This window comes from Leptonychotes weddellii, chromosome 15, assembly GCF_054177405.1.
Source record: "Leptonychotes weddellii isolate Sample4059 chromosome 15, ASM5417740v2, whole genome shotgun sequence".
In the NCBI taxonomy this organism is placed as follows: Eukaryota; Metazoa; Chordata; class Mammalia; order Carnivora; family Phocidae; genus Leptonychotes; species Leptonychotes weddellii.
The window spans coordinates 48,709,499-48,729,906 of NC_138383.1; the positions used below are offsets into that span (position 1 = coordinate 48,709,499).

Sequence of the window (20,408 nt, forward strand, 5' to 3'; positions counted from 1 at the left end):
CTGGTCATCCAGCAGGTCAGGGAGCCTCTGCTCTACACTACTGGCTCAAATCTCCGCACCCCTCAGCCCAGGGCTTTGGGCCAACTTGGACAACGAAAGGAAATGTTTCATTACTTCCATTTTAAAAAATAATTCGGGGGGGGGGAAATGATTTTGGGCAACTTTATAGAAAAATGTAGAGAGCCCACAAACTATCTGCATCTTAATTTTTTTTTTTTTAATAAGGCCGTGCACCTGTGTCCACTATTTCTCACTGGCCACTTCCATTCCCGTATATTCACACGTGTCTGCACGCCTCCACCACGATGGCTCTGTGGAGAAGTCACCCTGAGCATTCCCTGGCCGTGAGATGTTTATGTTCCTGCTCTCGAGATTATTTCTTCTTACTACCATGGGCTATTTTTACCAGAAGGAGAAAGAGAAGGGTCTTCATAGCTTATCACACTGTTACGCTGACCAAAGACTCTGAGAATAATTTAGTGACCCTAGTAAGATAAAAGTGTACCTATTCCCCGAAATTTTAGGTGGCAATGCAGTTTGCTTCCCCCCCCCCCCAGCTAAAGCAATCATTGTATTTGGAAATAAAAACCAGTGTTTCTTAAGTCCATCATCTACTTACAGGGTGCAGTGGGGGCTCTGAGCTCATTCAGACCTCTCCCACCTGACCGTTAATCCAAGCACATGCCCGGGGGAAGGCGGGGGGGGGGGGGCGCGCGCTACTGCCCTGGTCTGCCTGTGAGCACCCTCCTCCCAGGCCTCCCACCTGCAAACTGCGATCCAGGCAGGGCAGGGGCGGCAGACTTGCTTCTGTCTCAGAAAACACCCCACACACAGGCAAGTTACATTTTGGTTCAGTTCGCATCTTGTTTTCCTCGGGGAAGGCTTCAGAGCTGACGGGAAACCCTAACATAACTCCTATGGGCGCAGACGGACAGACAGACGGATGAAGCCTGGCTCCGAATCGTAAGCACACAGCACAAACCTCACATGGTCCCCCAACACCAGCACGAAAAGCTGTGTTCTGTTTTCAAATCTGCCTCTTTGCACTATCTTACCAAGGAAATCACTACGTTATTCACTCAAGATGATTGCTCTTCCTTAAAATTAAAAAAAAGGGCTACTGTATTCCCATAGATCGGATCTGTAATAGTCGTGGGACCAGTTTTCAGAGAAGATGCCCTAAGTCATAGGAAAATGATTTACAAAGATACCTCCTCGCTGACCCCCATTTTTATAAAGGACAGACTCCAGGAACACACCTCCGTCTGTAAGGGGAAGCTAGCCTTCTCAATCCACTTCAAACTCTGGGGCAGATACAGACAGGAGAGGCGCGGTGAAGCCGCAGTGAAGTAAAGCTGGAATGAGGAGAAGGCTTATCTGAGCATCTTCCTGGACCCATCCCCGTTTCTGGCCCAGCAGGCAGGGCAGATGCGGCTCCGCCCCAGGGCACCCCCCCTTCCCCGGAGGCACCAGTTTCCACCTGGGCTCCCAGGAGAGGCTAAGGGCGCCTCAGGGACAGCTGAGAGAAGCAGAGTCAAGGCTGGGAGACAAAGGTGGAGGAAGCCTGTCCCTCCTGCTACAGACGTTGCGCCAGCCCCCGCAGCTCATCATTTCCAAGGGTCTGAAACCAGCTCACCTCCTGAGGCAGGAAACAGGTTTGGAAAAATGGAGCATAAAGCAGAAAAAAAAAAACCCGAGCTTCTTTCCGATCCTGGCTTTTCTGTGAACTCGCTGGGTGAGCTCAGGCCAGGCGCTTAAACTCTGGGCCTGCCTTCCCTTCTGTAAACTGGGGTGAGCGGGCTCTTCCTGCTCTCGGGCCCCCTGTATCCCGTCCTCCCTTGAAGACTCAACATCCCACCTCTGGCTTCTGCTCTTAACTGAGCTGAGGGGATACGAGTTCTGGCTACTCTGGGCTGAAAGGAAGCGGCACGCGGGTTCCTACCCTCATGCAGGAAAGACGTTTCGGGAGCGGGGGTGGGGAGGCGGGGGACAAGATGGAAACACTTGGGAGGCAATAAGTGGTCCCTCAGCACCGGGAAGAGGAGCCCCTCCATGCAGGGGAGAGCACGACGGGGACCCCGCTCAGGGGAGGGTATATCCCTGAAGGTTTCAGCGAGAGCCGGGCTAACCTGGGCATCGGGCAGCCTGGGGTCAGGGGCCGGCGGGGGGAGAACCCACTCAGGCAGGAGGCTGACAGGCGATCGGGAGGCTGGACCGGCAAACAGCCTGTGCTGACTTTCACGTCAGGTGGCCTGATGCTCTGTGGGCAAGTACAAAGTAGCAACCTGAACCACATGATCCAAACAGGACGCTGAAAATGAGACCAGGAAGTCAACCAGCTTCCTCAGGGGCTCATATGCCAGGGGCCGCTGCAGCCATAAAAACACCCCCCAAACCTGTGGGGTCCCCTCCCGAAGGAGACCGGGAATAAGCCTGCAGCATGCCACTGCCCTTGCAGGGACCTGGCCCGCACCATGCTGTCCCGGGCCCGAAGAGGCGGCGACGTCTGGTGAACGACACACGGGCTCCCGCAGCCAGGGCCCCTGCCCCAGCCATCAGCTGATACACAGCCTCCATAAGACGATCCCAGGGGCGCTCCGCTGGGAAGGAACTGAGGAGTCATCGCGGAGCCAGGGGCAAGGATTCAGGGCCCCAGAACCCATCCTTGCTTTAACTGGAGCAGCTCTACTTCATGTTACAGATTTGAGGCTCCTGCATAAACGAGAGAGGTCTGCTGGGCACCTAAACCTCTGATCTAATCCAATCCCTCCGGGGATGGTCGGAGAAAGGAAGTGGGAGTTGCTGCCGGTCAACAAGAGACGAGTTTTCCCTTCAGCTGCTTGGCCGGCCGGGCAACCGGGCCCAGCACACACACAGCCCTCTCGGAGCCAGCTTACGACACAACATCGGGGAACAACTAACGGAACATATTCCTGCCTGCGTATTAACGCACAGAAGAAAATTCTGAAAATGTATCCTCTCATTATTTCTCATTTGCTTACAAATTTGATTCACTTTTCATTGACTTCTAGTTTTAAAACTACAAACCGTTCTCTTCGTTCATGCTCCTCATTAGGAGCCGAGTGCGGAATCTGATACACTCGTGCAGGCCCCCAGTTTGCCCGTTCCTCGCGTCCCGTCACACTGGGTCTTTGCTCCCAAACAAATGGTACCTTCTCTCACTTGCCAACACCAACCTGAGGGAGGAGGAGAGAAGCCCAGACCCAAGGAACGTCCAGTCCCAAAACACGGACACACATCATGAAAGGCAGCACAGCTGGACAACCCGCTCCTCGATCCACAACCTGGTACTCGGCCTCCCTCAACGGCCCAGTCCCTCCTCCCAGACTGCCCCACGGGGCCCTCCTGGACATCACAGCTACGAGCAGAAACCAGCCCCAGGAATCAGCACGAGAACCCCTGCTCGGGTCACTAGCCGCCTCCTCGAGAGGCTGCCAGGCTTTTCCTTGCCCCGGCCCGCGGCCGCTGTCTGCCCACTTCTCCCGCGCCGGACAATGAACGACAGCGCCGAACCTGGCTTTGGAACTCCCGGTCTTCTCCCACAGGCTGGCAGAAACCCAATAAAGCAACCTCGAACCTTTGTTTTCTGTGAAATTTATTGTTTCCACATTAAAAGACTTTTTGAGGGGAAGTATTTTTTTTCTCTTTTAACCACATGATGATCCTATTCGGCTGCCCAGAGTAGGGACACCCTCAGTCGTTAACATGCCATATGAATTCTGAATAAATAAAAGCTACAAAGCCCAAGTTATATACAAATATCTTAGGCAATAATGTTTACAAACCTATGTACAATAAAACAAATGTAAACAGTAAATGCAGCATGAGAGTAATCAAAGGATGCACAGGGACAACCACATACGGCCGGTCTGCCTCCCAGGAGCCGGCACGAGCCAGCCCCCGACTCAGGCCACCCGACCCTTCCTAACACAACTGGACAGGCCCTCGGAGAACACAAAACGCTCTGGAAGATGTCACTTAACTGAAGGACCAGAAAGCTGGCGAGGAGGTTGCCCCCGCCCCCCACCTGGAGCCACGTGGAGGAGAAGGGTACGGCAGAGAGGCACCAGGCTGCGTGCGCCCCGGCCCGGAGCCTCCCCTCTCGGGTTCAGACGGGCATTTTGCTGCTCTGGGGGGGCAAGTCTATGGAATGATAACTGTTAAAGTAAAATCAGAAGGTGCAGAAAACGTTCCCTAATTCAGTGACCTTCCTGACTCTGTGCCAGCAACAGGCCAAACTGTGGGGAGTGGAGCTGGGGGACACATGATCGTGAGCACTGAAGATGCTTCGGTGGGAGCTCAGGAGGAGGGCACGTGTTGACCTGATCTGGGGGAGAACTTCTAGAAGGTCTGCAACGTCTTAAACACAACTAAACCCTATCGGTACAGCAGGGTGGGAGCTATGAGGCAGGTGTGATGAATGGGTACTTCTGCATCCAGTGACCAAGGAATACACGTACGTATCACCTTGTGACCCACAAAAGTGCACTCATGTGAAACCAACGGCACCACGGCGAGAAGAGAAAATAGCCAGCATTGATATCGCGCAGAGTCCTGGGGCTGGGCAGGGCCCGGCAGCCGCCAACCGCATGCAGCCTGCCCTCTGCCGGCCACGGGGAGGCAGACGCAGGGGCCCAGGCTGGGCCCAGGCACCGAGGGGTGAGGCTTGGGTGTCCTGGGCTGCTGGAGGAGGGCAGGAGCCCCCCCGGAGGCCGGGCACTCACACACTGAGGGGCAGCATACCCGGTGCTGACGACGGGCGCGAGGAGCCCAGACCAGGAGGAGGTGGCGCTGGGTCAAAGCCGTTTACTGCCCTGTGGGGGTGACCAGAGCAGAGAGGGGAGAAAAGAGAGAGAGAGACGGTCATTTAAAATCACTCGACACACAACAAAAGCACTTGCTCTATAACTACCCCTCTCCCTGCCCAGGGTGGGATCAGAGCAGCCCCAGGGAGAGTGGCCTGGAAAGCCTCAGCTGGTCAGAGACCGAGAATTCGGAGGACGGAGAGCAACGCGCTCACGTGCCCCTTGTCGACAACTTTGTCCTGCCGGCCACTGCCACCACGGCCCTGGTCTAAATGTCTGCCCGTAGGGAACGAGCTAAGGAAATAATGGTACAACTAAATGATGAGCATTGCACGGCCATTAAAAACACATTCCACAGAGTTCTTTAACAGCATGGGAAAATACTCAGAATGTCATTAATGCTAGGTCCAAAAAGCAGCAGGTCACCACATTGTGTATGTTCAATGATGTGAAGGAAAAAAAAAGTAAGTGGTAACATTCCAGATTCTAAACTCCAACCTCCTCTACGGACCTTACTTCTATGTAGCTAAATCTAGAATGTGGGGGGCTACACCACCCACACATATATGTATATAAAATCATATATGTTATAGAAAGAAAATTTAACAATGGTTACTTTTCCTCCATCAGTGGGTAATTTTGTTTACTACTTTCCACTTTTTTGTTTTTCAAATCTCCTACAATGTACATAACTTAATAAAGGGGAGAAAAATAACTGTTCAACTGTTTGGCAATACGGGCAGGCACGTCCGTGGACGCGGGAGTGCCCCGCCCGCCCCGCCCCAGCCCCGCCCCCGGCCCCGCCCCGGCCCCGCCCACCGGGCCGCACAGCCACCAGAAGCAGAGGGAAGGGGTGCAAGTCTTGGAACCTCTCTCAGGAAGCCACCCCAGCCCTTCCACACGGAAACCCTTCGCAGGAAGATCTGTCCCGCTAGAATTTGGGAGGTGCGGCCAACTGTGGGGGCTGCATGCACCACCCGTGCCATCGCTGTCCCCCCACCTGCTCATCAGCGGGGACTCGAGTACAGGCTAGAGAGAGGTTCTCTTAAAAAAGAGGAGGAGGGGAGCAGGGCGGACACACACTCCCTATGAAGACAGTTGTTTCATACACTGAGCAAGTGAGTGTAACCTCTGAGAAACGCATGCAGACACACGGCGGACGACCCCGGACTACTTTGAAGACAGAGTTAACCTCCCAATGCAGAAGCTGCGTTTGAAAGCAAGCCACCCACACACAGGCCAAGAGCAACAGGAGAGCCCTAGGAACTAACGGATCCCTGCTGCACGGCTTCCTCCCTCAGCGGTGTGCACCCAGGACCGTCCCTTTTCTTCCTGGGCCTTTCACTCACCCGTCCGCATCCTCCCACGGCTTCCTCCCACCGCACATGCTTGTGCCTCTTCTCGGGGCCGGGCCCACGCCCCGCAGCCCCTGCAGCCTTCACAGCATCAGCCCATCTGCCATGTGTCTGGCTAGTCCCAGAACCTCTCAGCGAGCACCAGGAGGGCCTCACACACGGCCTCAGCTTCAAATATGCCAACGTCCCACTCCAGCCTCTCGGAGCACGGCGGCCGGCAGGGCAAGCCCCACTGGGCGCCAAGAAGAACCCGGCACCCATCCCCCAGGGGCATGCGAAAGCCCCACAAGAATGGCCCCACACGCAGGTTTTAGGGCTGGGATTCCTGCAGTCTCAAGCCAGACGGACCTTAACAAAACAGCAAGCTCATCCCTATTGTTCTGCTGCTGAAGAAACCAAAGCAAGCCAAGTCCAGCCGGAGCTCACCCCCTGAACGAGTCAATGGGCGCCCAGGCCACATTCTCCCTTCCCAGGCTCCTCCTGGCCGAGGGACACCTGACAGCCCTCGGTGAGCAGCAACTCCCGTGCTCCCGACACGGCTCAGCTCTAATGGGAAAAATAAGCAGTGCCAACCAGCAGAGAAGAGGACAAGAAACTCGACAGGCAATTTCCCTGTGCGGGTGGAAATGAGAATTCTTGATGTGATCGCTGGATGCAGCAGAGAGAGCATAAACCTGCCAGGCTCGCACCTAGCACCTGTCTTCTGAGGTGAGGAGTGAGAAGTAAAAGACCAGAGGGAGAAGAAAGCTGACCCTATGGCGGGGGGGGTCCAGTGAGGTCCCTTCCTGTGACCGAGAATCTGTGCAATGGGGGAGGGGTTCCAAGAGGAGCGAGGCCTCCATACTCATGCCTTGGGCTTCGGAGGGCAGCAGCAAAAGAGCCGCAGGGAAATGTGCCAGTGGGCAACACAGGACTGAATGGAGAGGGAACGCACAGGGAGAGAGACACAGACCTGGGAATCATCTATACAAAAAAGGTTCCAGAAACATCATGGTCTGACCACCAAAATCTAGCTCAAGAGTCTGAAAAACAGCGAGTCTAGTTAAGCACAAGGCCTCCGGTCAGCTGTAAAACAGCAACAGAAGAAGTGGAGAGAGGGGCAGAGCTGGTAAGCAGGACAGAGCAGAGCTCGCAGACCCACCCCGGCCCGGCAGCCGCGGGCAGGACGGGAGGAGGCCGGAGCTGACGCGGGAGCGCACACGCACTCGCTCCGCCAGGCTGGCGACACGGAGGAGCGATGCTCAGACGGAAACGTGCCTTCCTGCAAGGCCGACCTTGGTCTCTCTCACACGCACACGCCTCGTCTACCACCCCGCTGTACGAGGGGAGTCCAAGAGCGAGCGGAGCGGGGAGAGCCCCAGGCAGCAAGGCTCCGTCACCACTGGTACCTGCCTCGAGAAAACAGAAGGCTCTGGGCAAGGAAGAACTTCGGTCTCCCATGAACTCAAGTCAAATGTGATCCCGGGGCCTGAGAGCGACGCTCGACCCCCACGCCCGGACTCGAGGCAGCGTCACCGCCACGGCGCCGAGCCCAGGCCAGGAGCGCCACCAGGCCCGCTGGCCACCACCGCCCCGGGACCACGACCACGAGTGCCTTCTGTTCTGAGCAGCCGAACCCGGAGTAACGACGTGGGGTTGGGTCAGACCGGGACTTGAGAACTCACTCACGGGCTGTAAGTTGGTTAAAGCGGAGTCAGCCCCATGCAGTTAGTAAAACCAGTTTGTTAGTGTGTCTTCCACCACACAGCAAGATGGAGAAAGAAGGAAAAAGCACAGCAAACAAATTCAGTTACCCATGAACAACGTGGGAAATATGACTTTTTCTTGCCTAGTAAAAAAAAAAAGGAAAAAACATTAAACAGTAACACAAGTACTATTTTCACAGCGTGCCCTAAAACGGCCTACGCCCGCCTGCACACAGCCCAAACGAGATCACACTGGCTTACAAAATCAGGTAAGTGATACTTAAGAGGCTGAATGAAGACGATGGCGAAAACGGACGGTTTTTGAGAGAAGTCAAGTGACCGTACTACACTTGAGGTTCAGATGAGGAACACGAAGGGCTGTCAGCAGTTAGAGAACACAGAGCAACGCCAAGAAGGAGGTCCAGCGAGCCCCATTCTAGAACCTGGCAGAAGCCATCACAGACTAGATGAAACCCTGTTTCCAGGAAGCCGTCAAACCACCAGAACTTACAGAATATTGTCGGACCACACACGCTGCCACCTACTGAGAAGGTGTAGCATGTGGTTTCCTGTGGTCAGGCCTCAGGGCATCGCAGGCCCTCACGGAGGGGCAGGGCAGGGGGGGGCCCCCGAGCGCGTCTGCGCGCACGCGCACCTCCTCCGCTGACCCTCCGCACAGTCTCTGGGAGTGCTGGGGAAAACGCAGGGACAGTGCCACAGACACACTCCTTGGGGGTGGGGGGCAGGGCAGGCAAGTTCGAGCCGAAGGTTTTTTAAAACGGAGTTTTCTCTCATGCTACAACCCCAAGCTACACACTTGGACGCTTCTGTAAGAAATGGTATTTTTACCTGCCAGACTCCACAAGGGAGCTGGGGTTGAGACGCTTCCCCCCGTCCTGTCACGGCTGGTACACACCATCATGACCCTATCTCGTCAGCAGGCCCGCAGGAAGAAAGGCCAGAAGGAAGGCAGAATCAAAGCAAAGCAGCAAGGAGCAAAACCACAGAGTCTGAGTTAGCTTCAGGAACACGGCCACTAGACACATGTGGTTCAAGAAGCAGATTAATACTGGAGTATGGACATACAATCCGTTTAGCATATAAACTAAACACTTGAAGCCGGCCCACAAAAGCATACTTAATCCTTAACAGAAACAGTACGGTTAAAAATTTGTACTACTTAGAGCAAAACTAGGCATCATCTGTAAATGTTTCTCTCGAGAAGCATATCTCCAGGTTCAGTTCAGGAAACAAAGCCTGCACGTGCATCCAGAATGTTCCTCAGGGGACAGGGGCTCCGTGACGGAGCCCAAAGCTCCTGGCTCCGGCTGACTCTGCACCCTCTGCAGCTCCCTGAGACGGGGTCTATCTCGGGCCAGCAGCACCCTGGTGCCGTGCATCAGGGCCACTGGAAGCCAGGCGCAGTGAGCTTGCACGGACAGCGATCCCTCCCTCATCGTGACTGTTCTGAGGACTCCCTGCGTAAGAGGCATCGCCCCAACCCACCCGTTTCTGGTTCCTGCTCGTTCTCACGTCACAGGGCGTCTGAGGCAAGAAACAGGATTCCAGATAAAGACCCATAACTGCTCTACTGGAGGTTAATCACACATTGCAAAAATTACAAGTTGGACAAAATAATTAGGTTCTGTTTTCAACACTCGTGAAGACTACCCCTCAACTTTCCCTGGATTATTCGGGAGAAATGGCAACTTTAATGTGAAATATCTATTTATTCCACTTACCATTACAGTATGAAAATGGGTACTCCTCAAGGTTGCCTGAAACTCCTAAATCTGAGGAAAATTAATTTTATACTTACTCCCCCCTGAGGAACACCCGTGGTTAGAATGAAGTTCTGATTTATATATTGCTACTTTAGAACGTGCTCCTTAATGAAATATGTGCCCTTCAGGGTAGAAGTCCCCTAAGGGAGAGAGAGAAACCAGAACACTCTACTCCACAAGTTGGGTGGACAAAAAGCAGCTTTTCAGAGTGGACTGTGTGCCAAGTCAAGTCCTCCTGAAATGTGCCACGGTTACTGAGGAAAGCAGAAAATATAAGCTCAAAGCTTTAAGAAACTGTGAACATCTCTAGACTTGTATGTGTACTGTTTTCACAGAACAAGAACAGGTTCTACAACTCGAAACAGAGACGGGGCAAGGGAGCATGGTGCCTCAATGCTGTCCCAAGAACGGCCACCTTAGGGCATCTAGTCAGCATAGCCAGACCACAGGTCCTGACTGGTTGTTAGCTCAGTGAAGGCACATCCAGTCAAAGTATAACCACACAGTGGTGGTGTTTTTTACCTGAGGAAGAACAATATGCACTGACAGGGAAAGATCCTGGCGATACAAGTCACGAAGGGGGTGGCGGTTGCAGAGCCTAAACCAAGTCTAATCCCATAAATTTTTTAAAAAATATGTATAGCAGATGCATAAAAATATGATTTTACCTGCCTAAGAGAGTAAGTGTAAGGATGCAAAGAGAGTATGAAAACAGAAAACATCTACTCTTTACTTACACACCGCTGCACCAACTGAAATTTTTTCGCATTAAGGACGTACCATTGCTTCAATCTTATGCCACTTTTTTTTACACTGTCAATTGCCCAAAAAACATCTTCACATCATACAAAACCTGTGTCCCCTAAACTGTATCTGATCCAGCGGCTTCCTATTTTTCTAAAATCTTCAGACAACAGGTTTCTTGCAGAGTTTGCACATACGTGATCACACACGATTCTACCCTTACCAAATATTGGCCCAAGAAAGTCTTTCACTAGCCTTTAGGCGCCTTGAGAACAAGGACTATTATCACAGTCGTCTTTAATTCCCAGAGCCTAGCACTGCTTCCCAAGACAGAAGCATCAAGAGTTCTCCGGGCAACAGACTCCATGGGGACCAGAAGACGACAACAGATTGATGTCCCCTAAGACCTGAATGATACCGCTTCATGTAGGTTTATCAAACTGAGTTTACCTTTTCAAAGTTCAATAAGCTCACTTAATAGTGTGTGACTTTAGTACTCAAAAACAACATTTTCAATTGTCCAAGACTTACCCTTTGTCAAAGAAAGACGTATGTCCTGATCGAGAGAACTTTGTGCCGTTGCTATTCATCACCCCACAGTTAACATTCCCTGAAATATAGGATTTTCGTGATGCTTGGTCCTTTGCAAAATTCCTGCACGCTGCTAATTTGGATTCTAAAGCCTACAGAAAGAAGGAGGAATGATTTGGTTGTCAAAACAGTAGCTGTACATAAAAATCTGCATTTCAAACCATTTCTCTTTCAAGACTAAAATTATACTCTCTCTGTTGATAATGGTAGCCAGTCAAGCCACAAACAATCACCTCTCTGATAGAAAGAGGGAATGTTTATGCTGACTCCTAATGACCTCAGGATAATGTACTTATTCCTCTCAGTATTACAGATGAATACAGATATAAGCCTGATCTTACAACTAAGAAAAATGTGGCACGAGTAGACAGATCCCAGGTCTCTTGACCCTATCCGTGTTCCTTTCTGGGTTGGGGACTATTAGAGAGCCATTAATTCCCTTATTCAAGACATTCATTCATTCAAACACTTGCTGAGCGTGATCACAGAACAGGCACAAGCTGTCGGAGGCCTCGGTGGGACAGACACACAAGGGCAAGCACTGGGTCCCACACCGGAGAAGAGAGTGGTCTAGAAATGAGGACTCCGCAGATTTCACACCAGGTAGCAGACAAAGTCAGGGCTGTAAATGAGAAGATCAGGAATTCAGGGACAGAATTCTGAAAATCAACCCTGGAAGGGTGGGGCAGACGAAGACCCAACAAGATGACAAAGAGGAATGGGCAGGAAGGCGGGAAGCGGACCTGACACCACATCAGAGAAGCAAAGGAAAGAGAGCATTAAAAAAAAAAAGTCGGTGTTGAATGTTCGAAGTAAAAGTAGGGCAGAACAGCATCCATTGGGTTTGACAGTGCTGAGCTCATCGATGAGCAATTCTGGTGGAGTAAGCAAGGAACAGAGTCCAGACCAGGATGTCTGGAGAGCGGGTACGCAGGAAAAAAGGCTAACAATAAACGGAGACAGGCTTTCGGAAAGCTTGCTGTGAAGGGGAGAGAGAAAGAGGGTGACAGCTAAACACAGATGTAGGGTAAAAGAGTTGTTGCTTTTACTTTTTAAGATTAAAAAATGGTATAGTATGTAATACACAAATATTACATATGACGTATATGTATAATACCTAATGTGTAATCCATAAAGATTACGTATAAACACTAAAACACAGTAAAAGGCTGAAAATAACAGGAGACATCGACAAGAAGGCTGGGATGGGATGGGACCCAAGGCACAGAGGGACAAAATAAGCCGTGGGCAGGAACATGATCCTTGGACCACTGAGATAAAGAGGAAGAATGGTTACAAACAGAGGTAATATCAGGAGAGTAGTAATAGAAGTCAGAGAGGAGAACAAACAAGTGGAAATCAGATGGCCTTATTTCTCAGTGGAAGAGGATGCAGGGGTGGGGCTGGAGCCTCCAGTTCAAGTCCGTGGACAAAGGAGGACAAAGAAGTAGAAAGGGAAACACTCCGAAGAGCACACGGGGGCTGGCAGATAACCGCAGACCCGGAGTCCTGATGACATCTCGGAAGGCGGATGGTCAGCCAGATGGACAAATCGTACGAGGGCTCCCAAGGTCACCTTTCTGCACCATTTCTGAACAAATTACGTAACGTCATAAGCTAAACAAGGATCAGAGAAAGCTGCGCATGGAAAGCCCAGGCAGAGGTAACCCAGGAAGAGAAATGGGACAGTACCCCTCAGAACGCCGGCACAGAGGGCGCCAAATAAGAAGCTACAGACACGAGACGTAGCCAAGAAAGGACAGGTTTCTTCTACCCACAAGAAAAAGAAGGTAAGTAACAACGCCAGAGAAAAGAAAAAGCAGGCAAGTCAGCTCCAATACAAAAATGAAAACACTTGGTATGATTGAGTAAATGATTTAAAAAAAAAGGCCCGAAACATCTGTTGAGTGGCAGAGATAAAACGACCCAGGAGCCCAGCTCCTCCTCTATGATTTTGCAGCCTACAATCCACACATGGGCAGAAAACTGTAGAAGCTGCTAGTTTTCAATTTTCAGAACCAACCAGTGGAGAGTTCAAGATGGGACAGAGAGAAAGACACACACATACAACAGGGAGCTGAGATACAGTCTAATAAATTCAGAAACAGAGGTTTAAGCATGCCATTTCAAGTTTGAAAATTACCAAAAGAACAAAAAATTAAAAAGTGGGAGGTGGGAGTTAAATTCCTCATCTTTTTGCTTAAAGTTGGTAAGTCAAGACATCAAAAAATAAGCACAGTATTTTGAGTTATGGAGCCAAATACCACAACTCTTACGACAAACAGGATTTTAAAAAATGGTTATGTTAGGAGTGAAAATTACTCTATGGACTGTGTGAAATAATTTGTGCATGTTGCTTTTTATAGCAATGTTAAAACGCACACTTGGAATTAATCTGATGGTCAGAAAGTAATTTTGTAAGCCAGAAAAGGCCTCCCATTTCTTCATTATGTAAAGTATAATGCAATTTCTGCTTTTGTCAGAAAATGTCTCTCACAAACAAGTAAGTGAAGGGGTGGTGGACAGCGGGTAGTTTCAGGGGTAGATTACTGAAAAGAGAGATAAAAGTTGCCCACGGAAACAGCAAAGGGAACCCACGCACGAGATGCTAACTTCACAGTGGCATAAATCCACACAGTTATCTGTTTCCTGCGATCCAGATTCAGAGAAGGGGAGCTCCGACTGCTGGACTGATCCCGACTGCAGGTCTCCTCCACGGCCAAAAAGACCATGAGTCAGCACTGACAGAGGAAGCCATCTGTGGGATCACCAATGAGCAGGAAAGAAAGGAAAGCAAGAGATGGCTTTCACTCATTTCACCCGAAGAGTCCTACTGTTGATAAGGTCAAAGAGTAGGTATTCAAGCAAAAAACTGACTAGGCAGAAAAACAAGTGTAATATTTCAAAAGCCCAACTGTTCTGGAAGCCAAGGTTAGAGCCAAGGAGACAGCACAGAAGCTGAAGTGGCCAAGAGCAGGGAGCCGGGCGTGGACTAAAAGCATAAAGTCCTGCCCGAGGGCCAGTGCTGCAGTCCTCCGGGGAGAAAGCTTAGAGGGAGGCCACAGGGAGGGCGGACTGCGGCAAGAACAGGATCCAAGAGTGGTATAAAACACACAGCAGGCCGGAGAACAGTTATCTTAGGAAAAGACGGAGGAGTCATGATGCAGAAGCGGCCAAGGAGAAACCGAAGCAAACCCAGGGGGATCTCAAGAGCGCAGTGCACAGGGCCTCCTGCAGAGGCCCCAGAGAGCCCGAGCCCCGCCGTGTTTATCTGGAGCAGTCTCGGCCGATCACTGGATGGTCCTGCTTCTCTGCCTCATCACAGCCTTTACCACAGGAAGGAGCCCCTTCTCCCGCCCTCGCTCCAAATGCAGAATTCAACACCGTGGCAGCTGACGTACCTAGGGCTAAATAATTGAATACTTACCCCTACTTTCCGTAAGAGATCCCCCACGATGTTGAGTGCTGATATCCTAGCAGAAGGAGTTAGTGGACTGGCACCAAAACCGTTTGGTATAGCTGGAGAGAAAGAAAAGGTGAGTGATTACACTTGCAGGTGTCTTTCCCTTTTGTTGTCGGGTGTCACTGAGCAGGATACACTCAATGACAAATTGATACAGTATTCCAAACTAGGAATGTAAGCTATAAAGTGGAGACGCCATAAATATGTTGAACTGTCTCCTTCAACTGATGGATACTGAGACTGTATATAATTTTACATCATGAGCAATGCTAAAAGGACACATATCCTTAAAACATCTAGACAAGTATTTCCAGAGAAGATTCCTAAAAATAGAACTGCTGGATCAGAGGATATGCCCCTTTTTCCACCTTTAAGAGAGCCTGCCAAAACGCTCTCTGATGAGCCTGAGCTCATGTCAGCAATCCGTATGGCTGTGCCCTCTATAATAGTAGACGTCATCTTTTTTTTTTTTTTTTTTTTTGGTCAATTTGATAGTCATTTTGTTTTCTCTTTTGTTTCCTTAATAACTAGACATTTGAATCTCTTCTTCTGGAAATCATGTTTATCCTCTGCACTTTGTCTATCTACTGGGTTGTCTTTCCTTTAATCAATGGGTCAGGGCACTAAACACTACAGATATTCACCCTTTCTCTCCCAGATCTTGTATTTCTCAGTGTGACATTTATCTTTCAAACTTTGTTTTGGTGGGGGAGGTTTTGGCTTCCTCACCTCAATATTATAAAATGTTGCTCTTATTTCCTCCTAATGTTTCCCTAAATTTTTTTTTACATTTAGATCATTTAATTCATCAAATATCTAAATTTTTTTCATCCAAATGGATAGCCAATTATACTAACACCATGTCATGAAGACTCATCTCATCTGAAATGGCACTTTACATATACTGAATTTCCTATATATTTTAGTTCCCTTAAATTTATAGTCTGTTCCACCAGAAATATTCTGCTTTCATTATTACAGTGTTTTTTGTTTTTGTTTTGTTTTTTAAGATTTTTTATTTATTTGTTTGACAGAGAGAGACACAGCGAGAGAGGGAACACAAGCAGGGGGAGCGGGAGAGGGAGAAGCGGGCTTCCCGCCGAGCAGGGAGCTGGACACCGGGCTCGATCCCAGGACCCCGGGATCATGACCTGAGCCAAAGGCAGATGCTTCATGACTGAGCCACCCAGGCGCCCTTATTATTACAATGTTAAAATATACTGTGGTATCCTGAAGGAGAAAGCTTCTTGTTATTAACCTAATTCAAGCTTTTCTTGGCACATTTACTCTTCGGAGTAACTTTAAAACTTGCCAACTTAAAAAACCCTGTTTTGATTTCTATTAGAAATTTAAATTGCTGATGGATTTGGGGACAGTGGCTACTGCAACAGGCTTCCCAGTCACAATCAGGGTTATCCAGCGTGATATTCACATCATCTTGCACGCCCCTCAGCAAAGGTTTTCAGTCATGCACATTTTTTCAATTTTTGAGATAATATACATGATGGTTAAGAGCTCTTGAGCTAAACTGCGAGAGGCAAATCCATTTAGTAACTGTGTGAGCTTTAGTAAGTGGCCTATATGTAGAAGAGGGCTGATAACCTCACTTTTAAAGTCCGTTGTGAAGTTTAAATTAGTTAATACACTTTTTAAATACCTAGTACATAGTAAGTACTCAATAAATGTTAGCTGTTATTCTTTTAGCAGCTTTCTACAGAGTGCTAATCAGTATATAAATGCTTTGTTGCTGGTGCTGTTCAGACTGTCCTTGGCCTCCAGAATATCATCTCACTGAAGGGAGGGACTTCGCCTTATTCACCAGGAGACTCCTGGCATCTAGAATAATGCGTGGCATAGAACAAGCGCTCGACAGGATATAAATAAACTGCTGTACTTCTCTCAGCAGGGATTTCCAGATCTCGTTTTTCCCTATTCCTCTCAAATTACGAAATCTGTGCTTTAATGGTGAGTTGTCTTAAATGCTTTTTGGAAACAGGCGCTGTTACCAAGAAAATGCAATTAAAGACAGACCACTTCACAGAGCTCAGCCCTTCAATCTTGCACTGATTTCTCTCATCTCCTGCTTCTCGTTAGGTCTGTGCGGACTTCTTTGTCACACAACTGCTGTGAACCAGTGTGTAGCAGCTTTCAGGTTAGTGAAAGTTCATGCCATCAGTTCCAGTCTAAAACACTGGCCACCTGGACAAATATTCCTACCTTGGAGTTGACATGTCTTAATCCTGTGCCAGAGTAAGCAAGCTCTGCGTCCCACTGAACTCGCCCAGCTCGCTGCAGCCAAGTCCGAGTTAAAACTCTAATGAGCTATTACAGGAAGTGCACCTCCCTGGGTATTAACCTCGACTGAAGCTCCAGACTATATTCTGATTCACGCTCAACTCACAAATTTTCAGAACTTAACTGCAGAATTCTAATTAGTACTTAAAAGCAAACCTTTGTCAATTCTCAAATGTTGGTAATTCTGCGATCCTCAAATGCCCAAGTAGCCATTCCAAAACGTGGGCAGTGAGGGTTCCTGATGACTGCTATCATCTGTACCCTGGCCTGCCCTAGGTCCTCAGCAGCAAACTCAGCACGAGGACAAAGAACACCACCTATCACTCTACAGCATTTTCACACCTCTTACCGAACTTCACCTTGTAACTAGGCGAAGGATGAGTTATCTATTCAAGGGCTACTGAGCACCTGAAATGCGGCTAATACGACTGAGAAACTGAATTTTAAGTTTTAACTCACTCACATTAATAAAGATGTAAATAGTCATATGTGGCTAGTGGCTACGGGACTGGGGGGCGTAGGCACAGAGCGCTTACATCACTAACTGCCCAGAGAGAAACCTTCTCCTACCACTCTGGAAGATAAAATCCTTTATTTAAAAAAGAGAGGGGAAGAAGGAGCTTCATTTTGGGAAGAAAAAAGTATGGAGGAGTGGGAGTCGCTGACATATCTCTAAGCTGCAAAAATGAAATAAATCCGAATAAAGAGCTAAGGGGTTCCATTCCAAGGTTCTATGCAGTGGCTGCTAAGCGGTTTTTCTGCCTATCTAGATTTTTAAAAAACACCTCTGCTGATGACAAAAGAACATTCTCTATGTACTAGTCATCGGTGACTCCAAATGTCACCTCTGAAAACGGCAGCCACGGGGGCGTGTAAGAGGACGGCCGTGTCCGCCTGAGCCAGTCTTTCACGAGTCTGAATGGCAGCTCAACCCGGCTCGGTACGGTCTGCGTGTGAAGGTGGCTAGTCCTCTGTGATCAGTTCAAAAATCGTATTTACAGGGCGCCTGGGTGGCTCAGTCGTTAAGTGTCTGCCTTCAGCTCAGGTCATGATCCCAGGGTCCTGGGATCGAGCCCCGCATCGGGCTCCCTACTCCACAGGAAGCCTGCTTCTCCCTTTCCCCCTGCTTGTCCTCCCTCTCTCACTGTGTCTCTGTCAAATAAATAAATAAAATCTTTAAAATAAAAAAAGAAAGAAACCGTATTTACAGGTGCCACCGACGTGGGTGTAACGAGGAGGTGTGTGCAAACACAAACAAGCACACGCAGCGGGGAGAGTCAGGGTTGACAGCAGTCGGCTCTCAGGGGTAAGACGGCAGCCGGATCCCTCTCTTTTCTCTTTTTCGCTTTTCCGGCATGAGAGTGGATTGCTGCTAGCATCAAAAGATCGACTTTGCCTGAAAACCTTTAACTTTTTAACATCGCAACGGACTGAGCCGCTCATTTCACACGTGGCCACGGTGGCCCTGCTCCCCGGGTGGGAGCGGCCCCCGAAACCAACCGCTTCCCCCGCCTCACAGAGCGTGTGGCCTCCGCGACTTTATACTGAAACCACCGCTTACGCACGCCTCGCCCTGCTTCCCCAGCCTAGCCTCCCCAGTTGGTAATCTCCCACAGGTTCAGAAAGAAACGACATGGCAAACCTTTTGGTGAAGGAAAACTGTTCTCCGTGCCCTTGCCAACAGGGGTGGCTGGCAAAGAAAGTGACGCCTGCACCGCGGAGTCCATCTTTTCACAATCGAGGGTCGGAGAACTGGGGGCCGACTTTCTGGTTACTTCTTGTTGTCTTTCCCGAACTGCCAGTTCTTGTCTTAAATCTGCAAAATGGGGCACAGGCAATAAAACTCACCCGAGGAAGCAAATCCAGACAGCAAAGTCACCTGTGGAATGCCATAAAGACGTTCTGCCTAAATTACGATTTCTCAAAAACTATTTCCTATGTAACACTTTTTATTTCTCGGGATATATAAATGACAACCCTACTGTCTAAATGATGTTTGAGAATAATTTAAAAATGCTAGGACTGATACAAATGCTCTTACCTAAGAGAACAGTTAACTATGCTCATATGTTAAAAAAAAAAAAAAAGGGGGACACCTGGGTGGCTCAGTCGGTTAAGCGTCTGCCTTCGGCTCAGGTCATGATCTCAGGGTCCTGGGATCGAGCCCTGCATCAGGCTCCCTGCCCTGTGGGGAGCCTGCTTCTCCCTCTCCCTCTGCCTACTGCTCTCTCTGCTTGTGCTAATAGATAAATCTTTAAAAAAAAATAATAAAATTCTTCCTTTTTTAGTATGTGATAGAGTACAGAATATTATAAAGAACAAAATGGTCTCTATAATATGTGCACATATGCAGTGTTATTATATGCCTAACACAAAATCATTTACATAGAAGCAAAAAGGAAAAAACTTAAACAAACCAAGCAGGACATGCACACTGGTAGCAGAGTTAAGGTTTTGGAAAACAGACCAGGGTCTGAATCCCAACTGAAAAGTTGTTTTTTTGTTTTTTTTTTTAATTTGAGAGAGAGAGAGAGCATGAGTGGGGGGGAAGGAGCAGAAGGAGAGGGAGAAGCAGGCTCCTCACAAAGCAGGGAGCCTGATGCAGGGGTTGATCCCAGGACCCTGAGATCAAGACCTGAGCCGAAGGCAGACGCTTCACCGACTGAGCCACCCAGGCAGCCCCCAACTGAAAAGTTCCAAGACTTTGGACAAAACTCAAACTCTCCATGCCTCAGTTTTCTCACCTATAAAATGGGGCTAATACTACCTACCTCTTAGAGTTGACACTGTAGGCATTAAGAGACTAAAAGCACTTAGTGTCATGCCTGACAAAAGAATAGAAATGTACATGGCTTCAAAAGTATATAAATGAAGCTAGCTTAGAACTTGGGCTTAGGGATAGTAAGGTAAAGGATAAATGTTCAGTTGTCAGTTTTACCTCTCGCTTCATCCTTTAACCGTTGGACGGACACCAACAAAGACTCCTTTTCATCAAGTTCACTTTCTAAAAATGCGTTGCGTTCAATGGCCTGATTTAGCCTTTGTTCAAAGTCTTCCAGTGAAACTATTGTTGCCCTAAAAAAAAAAAAAATTGGAGTCCACGAATTAAATAATAGCATGCAAACAGCTAATACAACAAAAGGAAACTATCAGCTTATCTCATGCCATTTCTTGACCTAGAGAGCCAGGCCCAGTTGAAAGAGAATGTCCCTTCTGACCTCTGGTGACATTTAGTATCTCTGCTATTGGTTTGGGCCATTCAATATATTCTCTTAAATTCCCACCAAAATTCACTACAGTTCCTTAAAAGGAAGGCCATTTATTACACATTGTATCTCCCCCCCGGATTTTAAACACAGAACAATCAAGTTTACACATTTTCAGGAGGAAAACTTTACAACAATTTTAGAGTACATTAAGAATTAAGAATTTGTTTAAAACACAAAGTCCCAGGTCCCTACCAACTCCTCCTCCTGCATTTCTCATCTTACTCATTTATTCAACAAACAGTAGTAACATGCACCTACTATGTGCCCCCCGCCCACTACGTGCTACCTAACATTCCCTAACCTCAAGCTCGAACTCTTAATGCCCTGGCCAAATTTTATCAAGTCCTATCAAATGTCAAATTGTCTCTCAATCCCATCTGCTCTCCTCCAATCTCT

General features: G+C 48.8%; 2 protein-coding genes across 8 annotated transcripts in view; one reads left to right on the top strand and one right to left on the bottom strand.

The window, feature by feature from the left end:
* The window catches only part of RPL26 (ribosomal protein L26), a 225,024-nt gene that overhangs the window by 143,514 nt on the left and 61,102 nt on the right, over positions 1 to 20,408 (top strand). The window lies entirely within an intron of this gene.
* NDEL1 (nudE neurodevelopment protein 1 like 1) overlaps positions 1 to 20,408 on the bottom strand; it is a 61,812-nt gene that overhangs the window by 28,834 nt on the left and 12,570 nt on the right. For 5 of the 7 annotated variants that reach the window (XR_014140627.1, XR_014140626.1, XM_081805733.1 and 2 more), the window contains exons 5-8: positions 19,682 to 19,818; positions 18,386 to 18,559; positions 14,413 to 14,504; positions 10,926 to 11,077 (exon numbers count right to left, since the gene is read on the bottom strand). Coding sequence is in view for 5 of the 7 variants with exons in the window: in XM_081805733.1 (XP_081661859.1) it covers positions 10,926 to 11,077; positions 14,413 to 14,504; positions 18,386 to 18,559; positions 19,682 to 19,818 (555 nt within the window). In the remaining 2 variants the exon portion in view is untranslated. Of the gene's footprint in view, positions 1 to 3,599; positions 4,836 to 7,974; positions 8,010 to 10,925; positions 11,078 to 14,412; positions 14,505 to 18,385; positions 18,560 to 19,681; positions 19,819 to 20,408 lie in introns of those variants that run through there. The other 2 variants (XM_081805735.1, XM_081805732.1) reach the window with 2 other exon arrangements.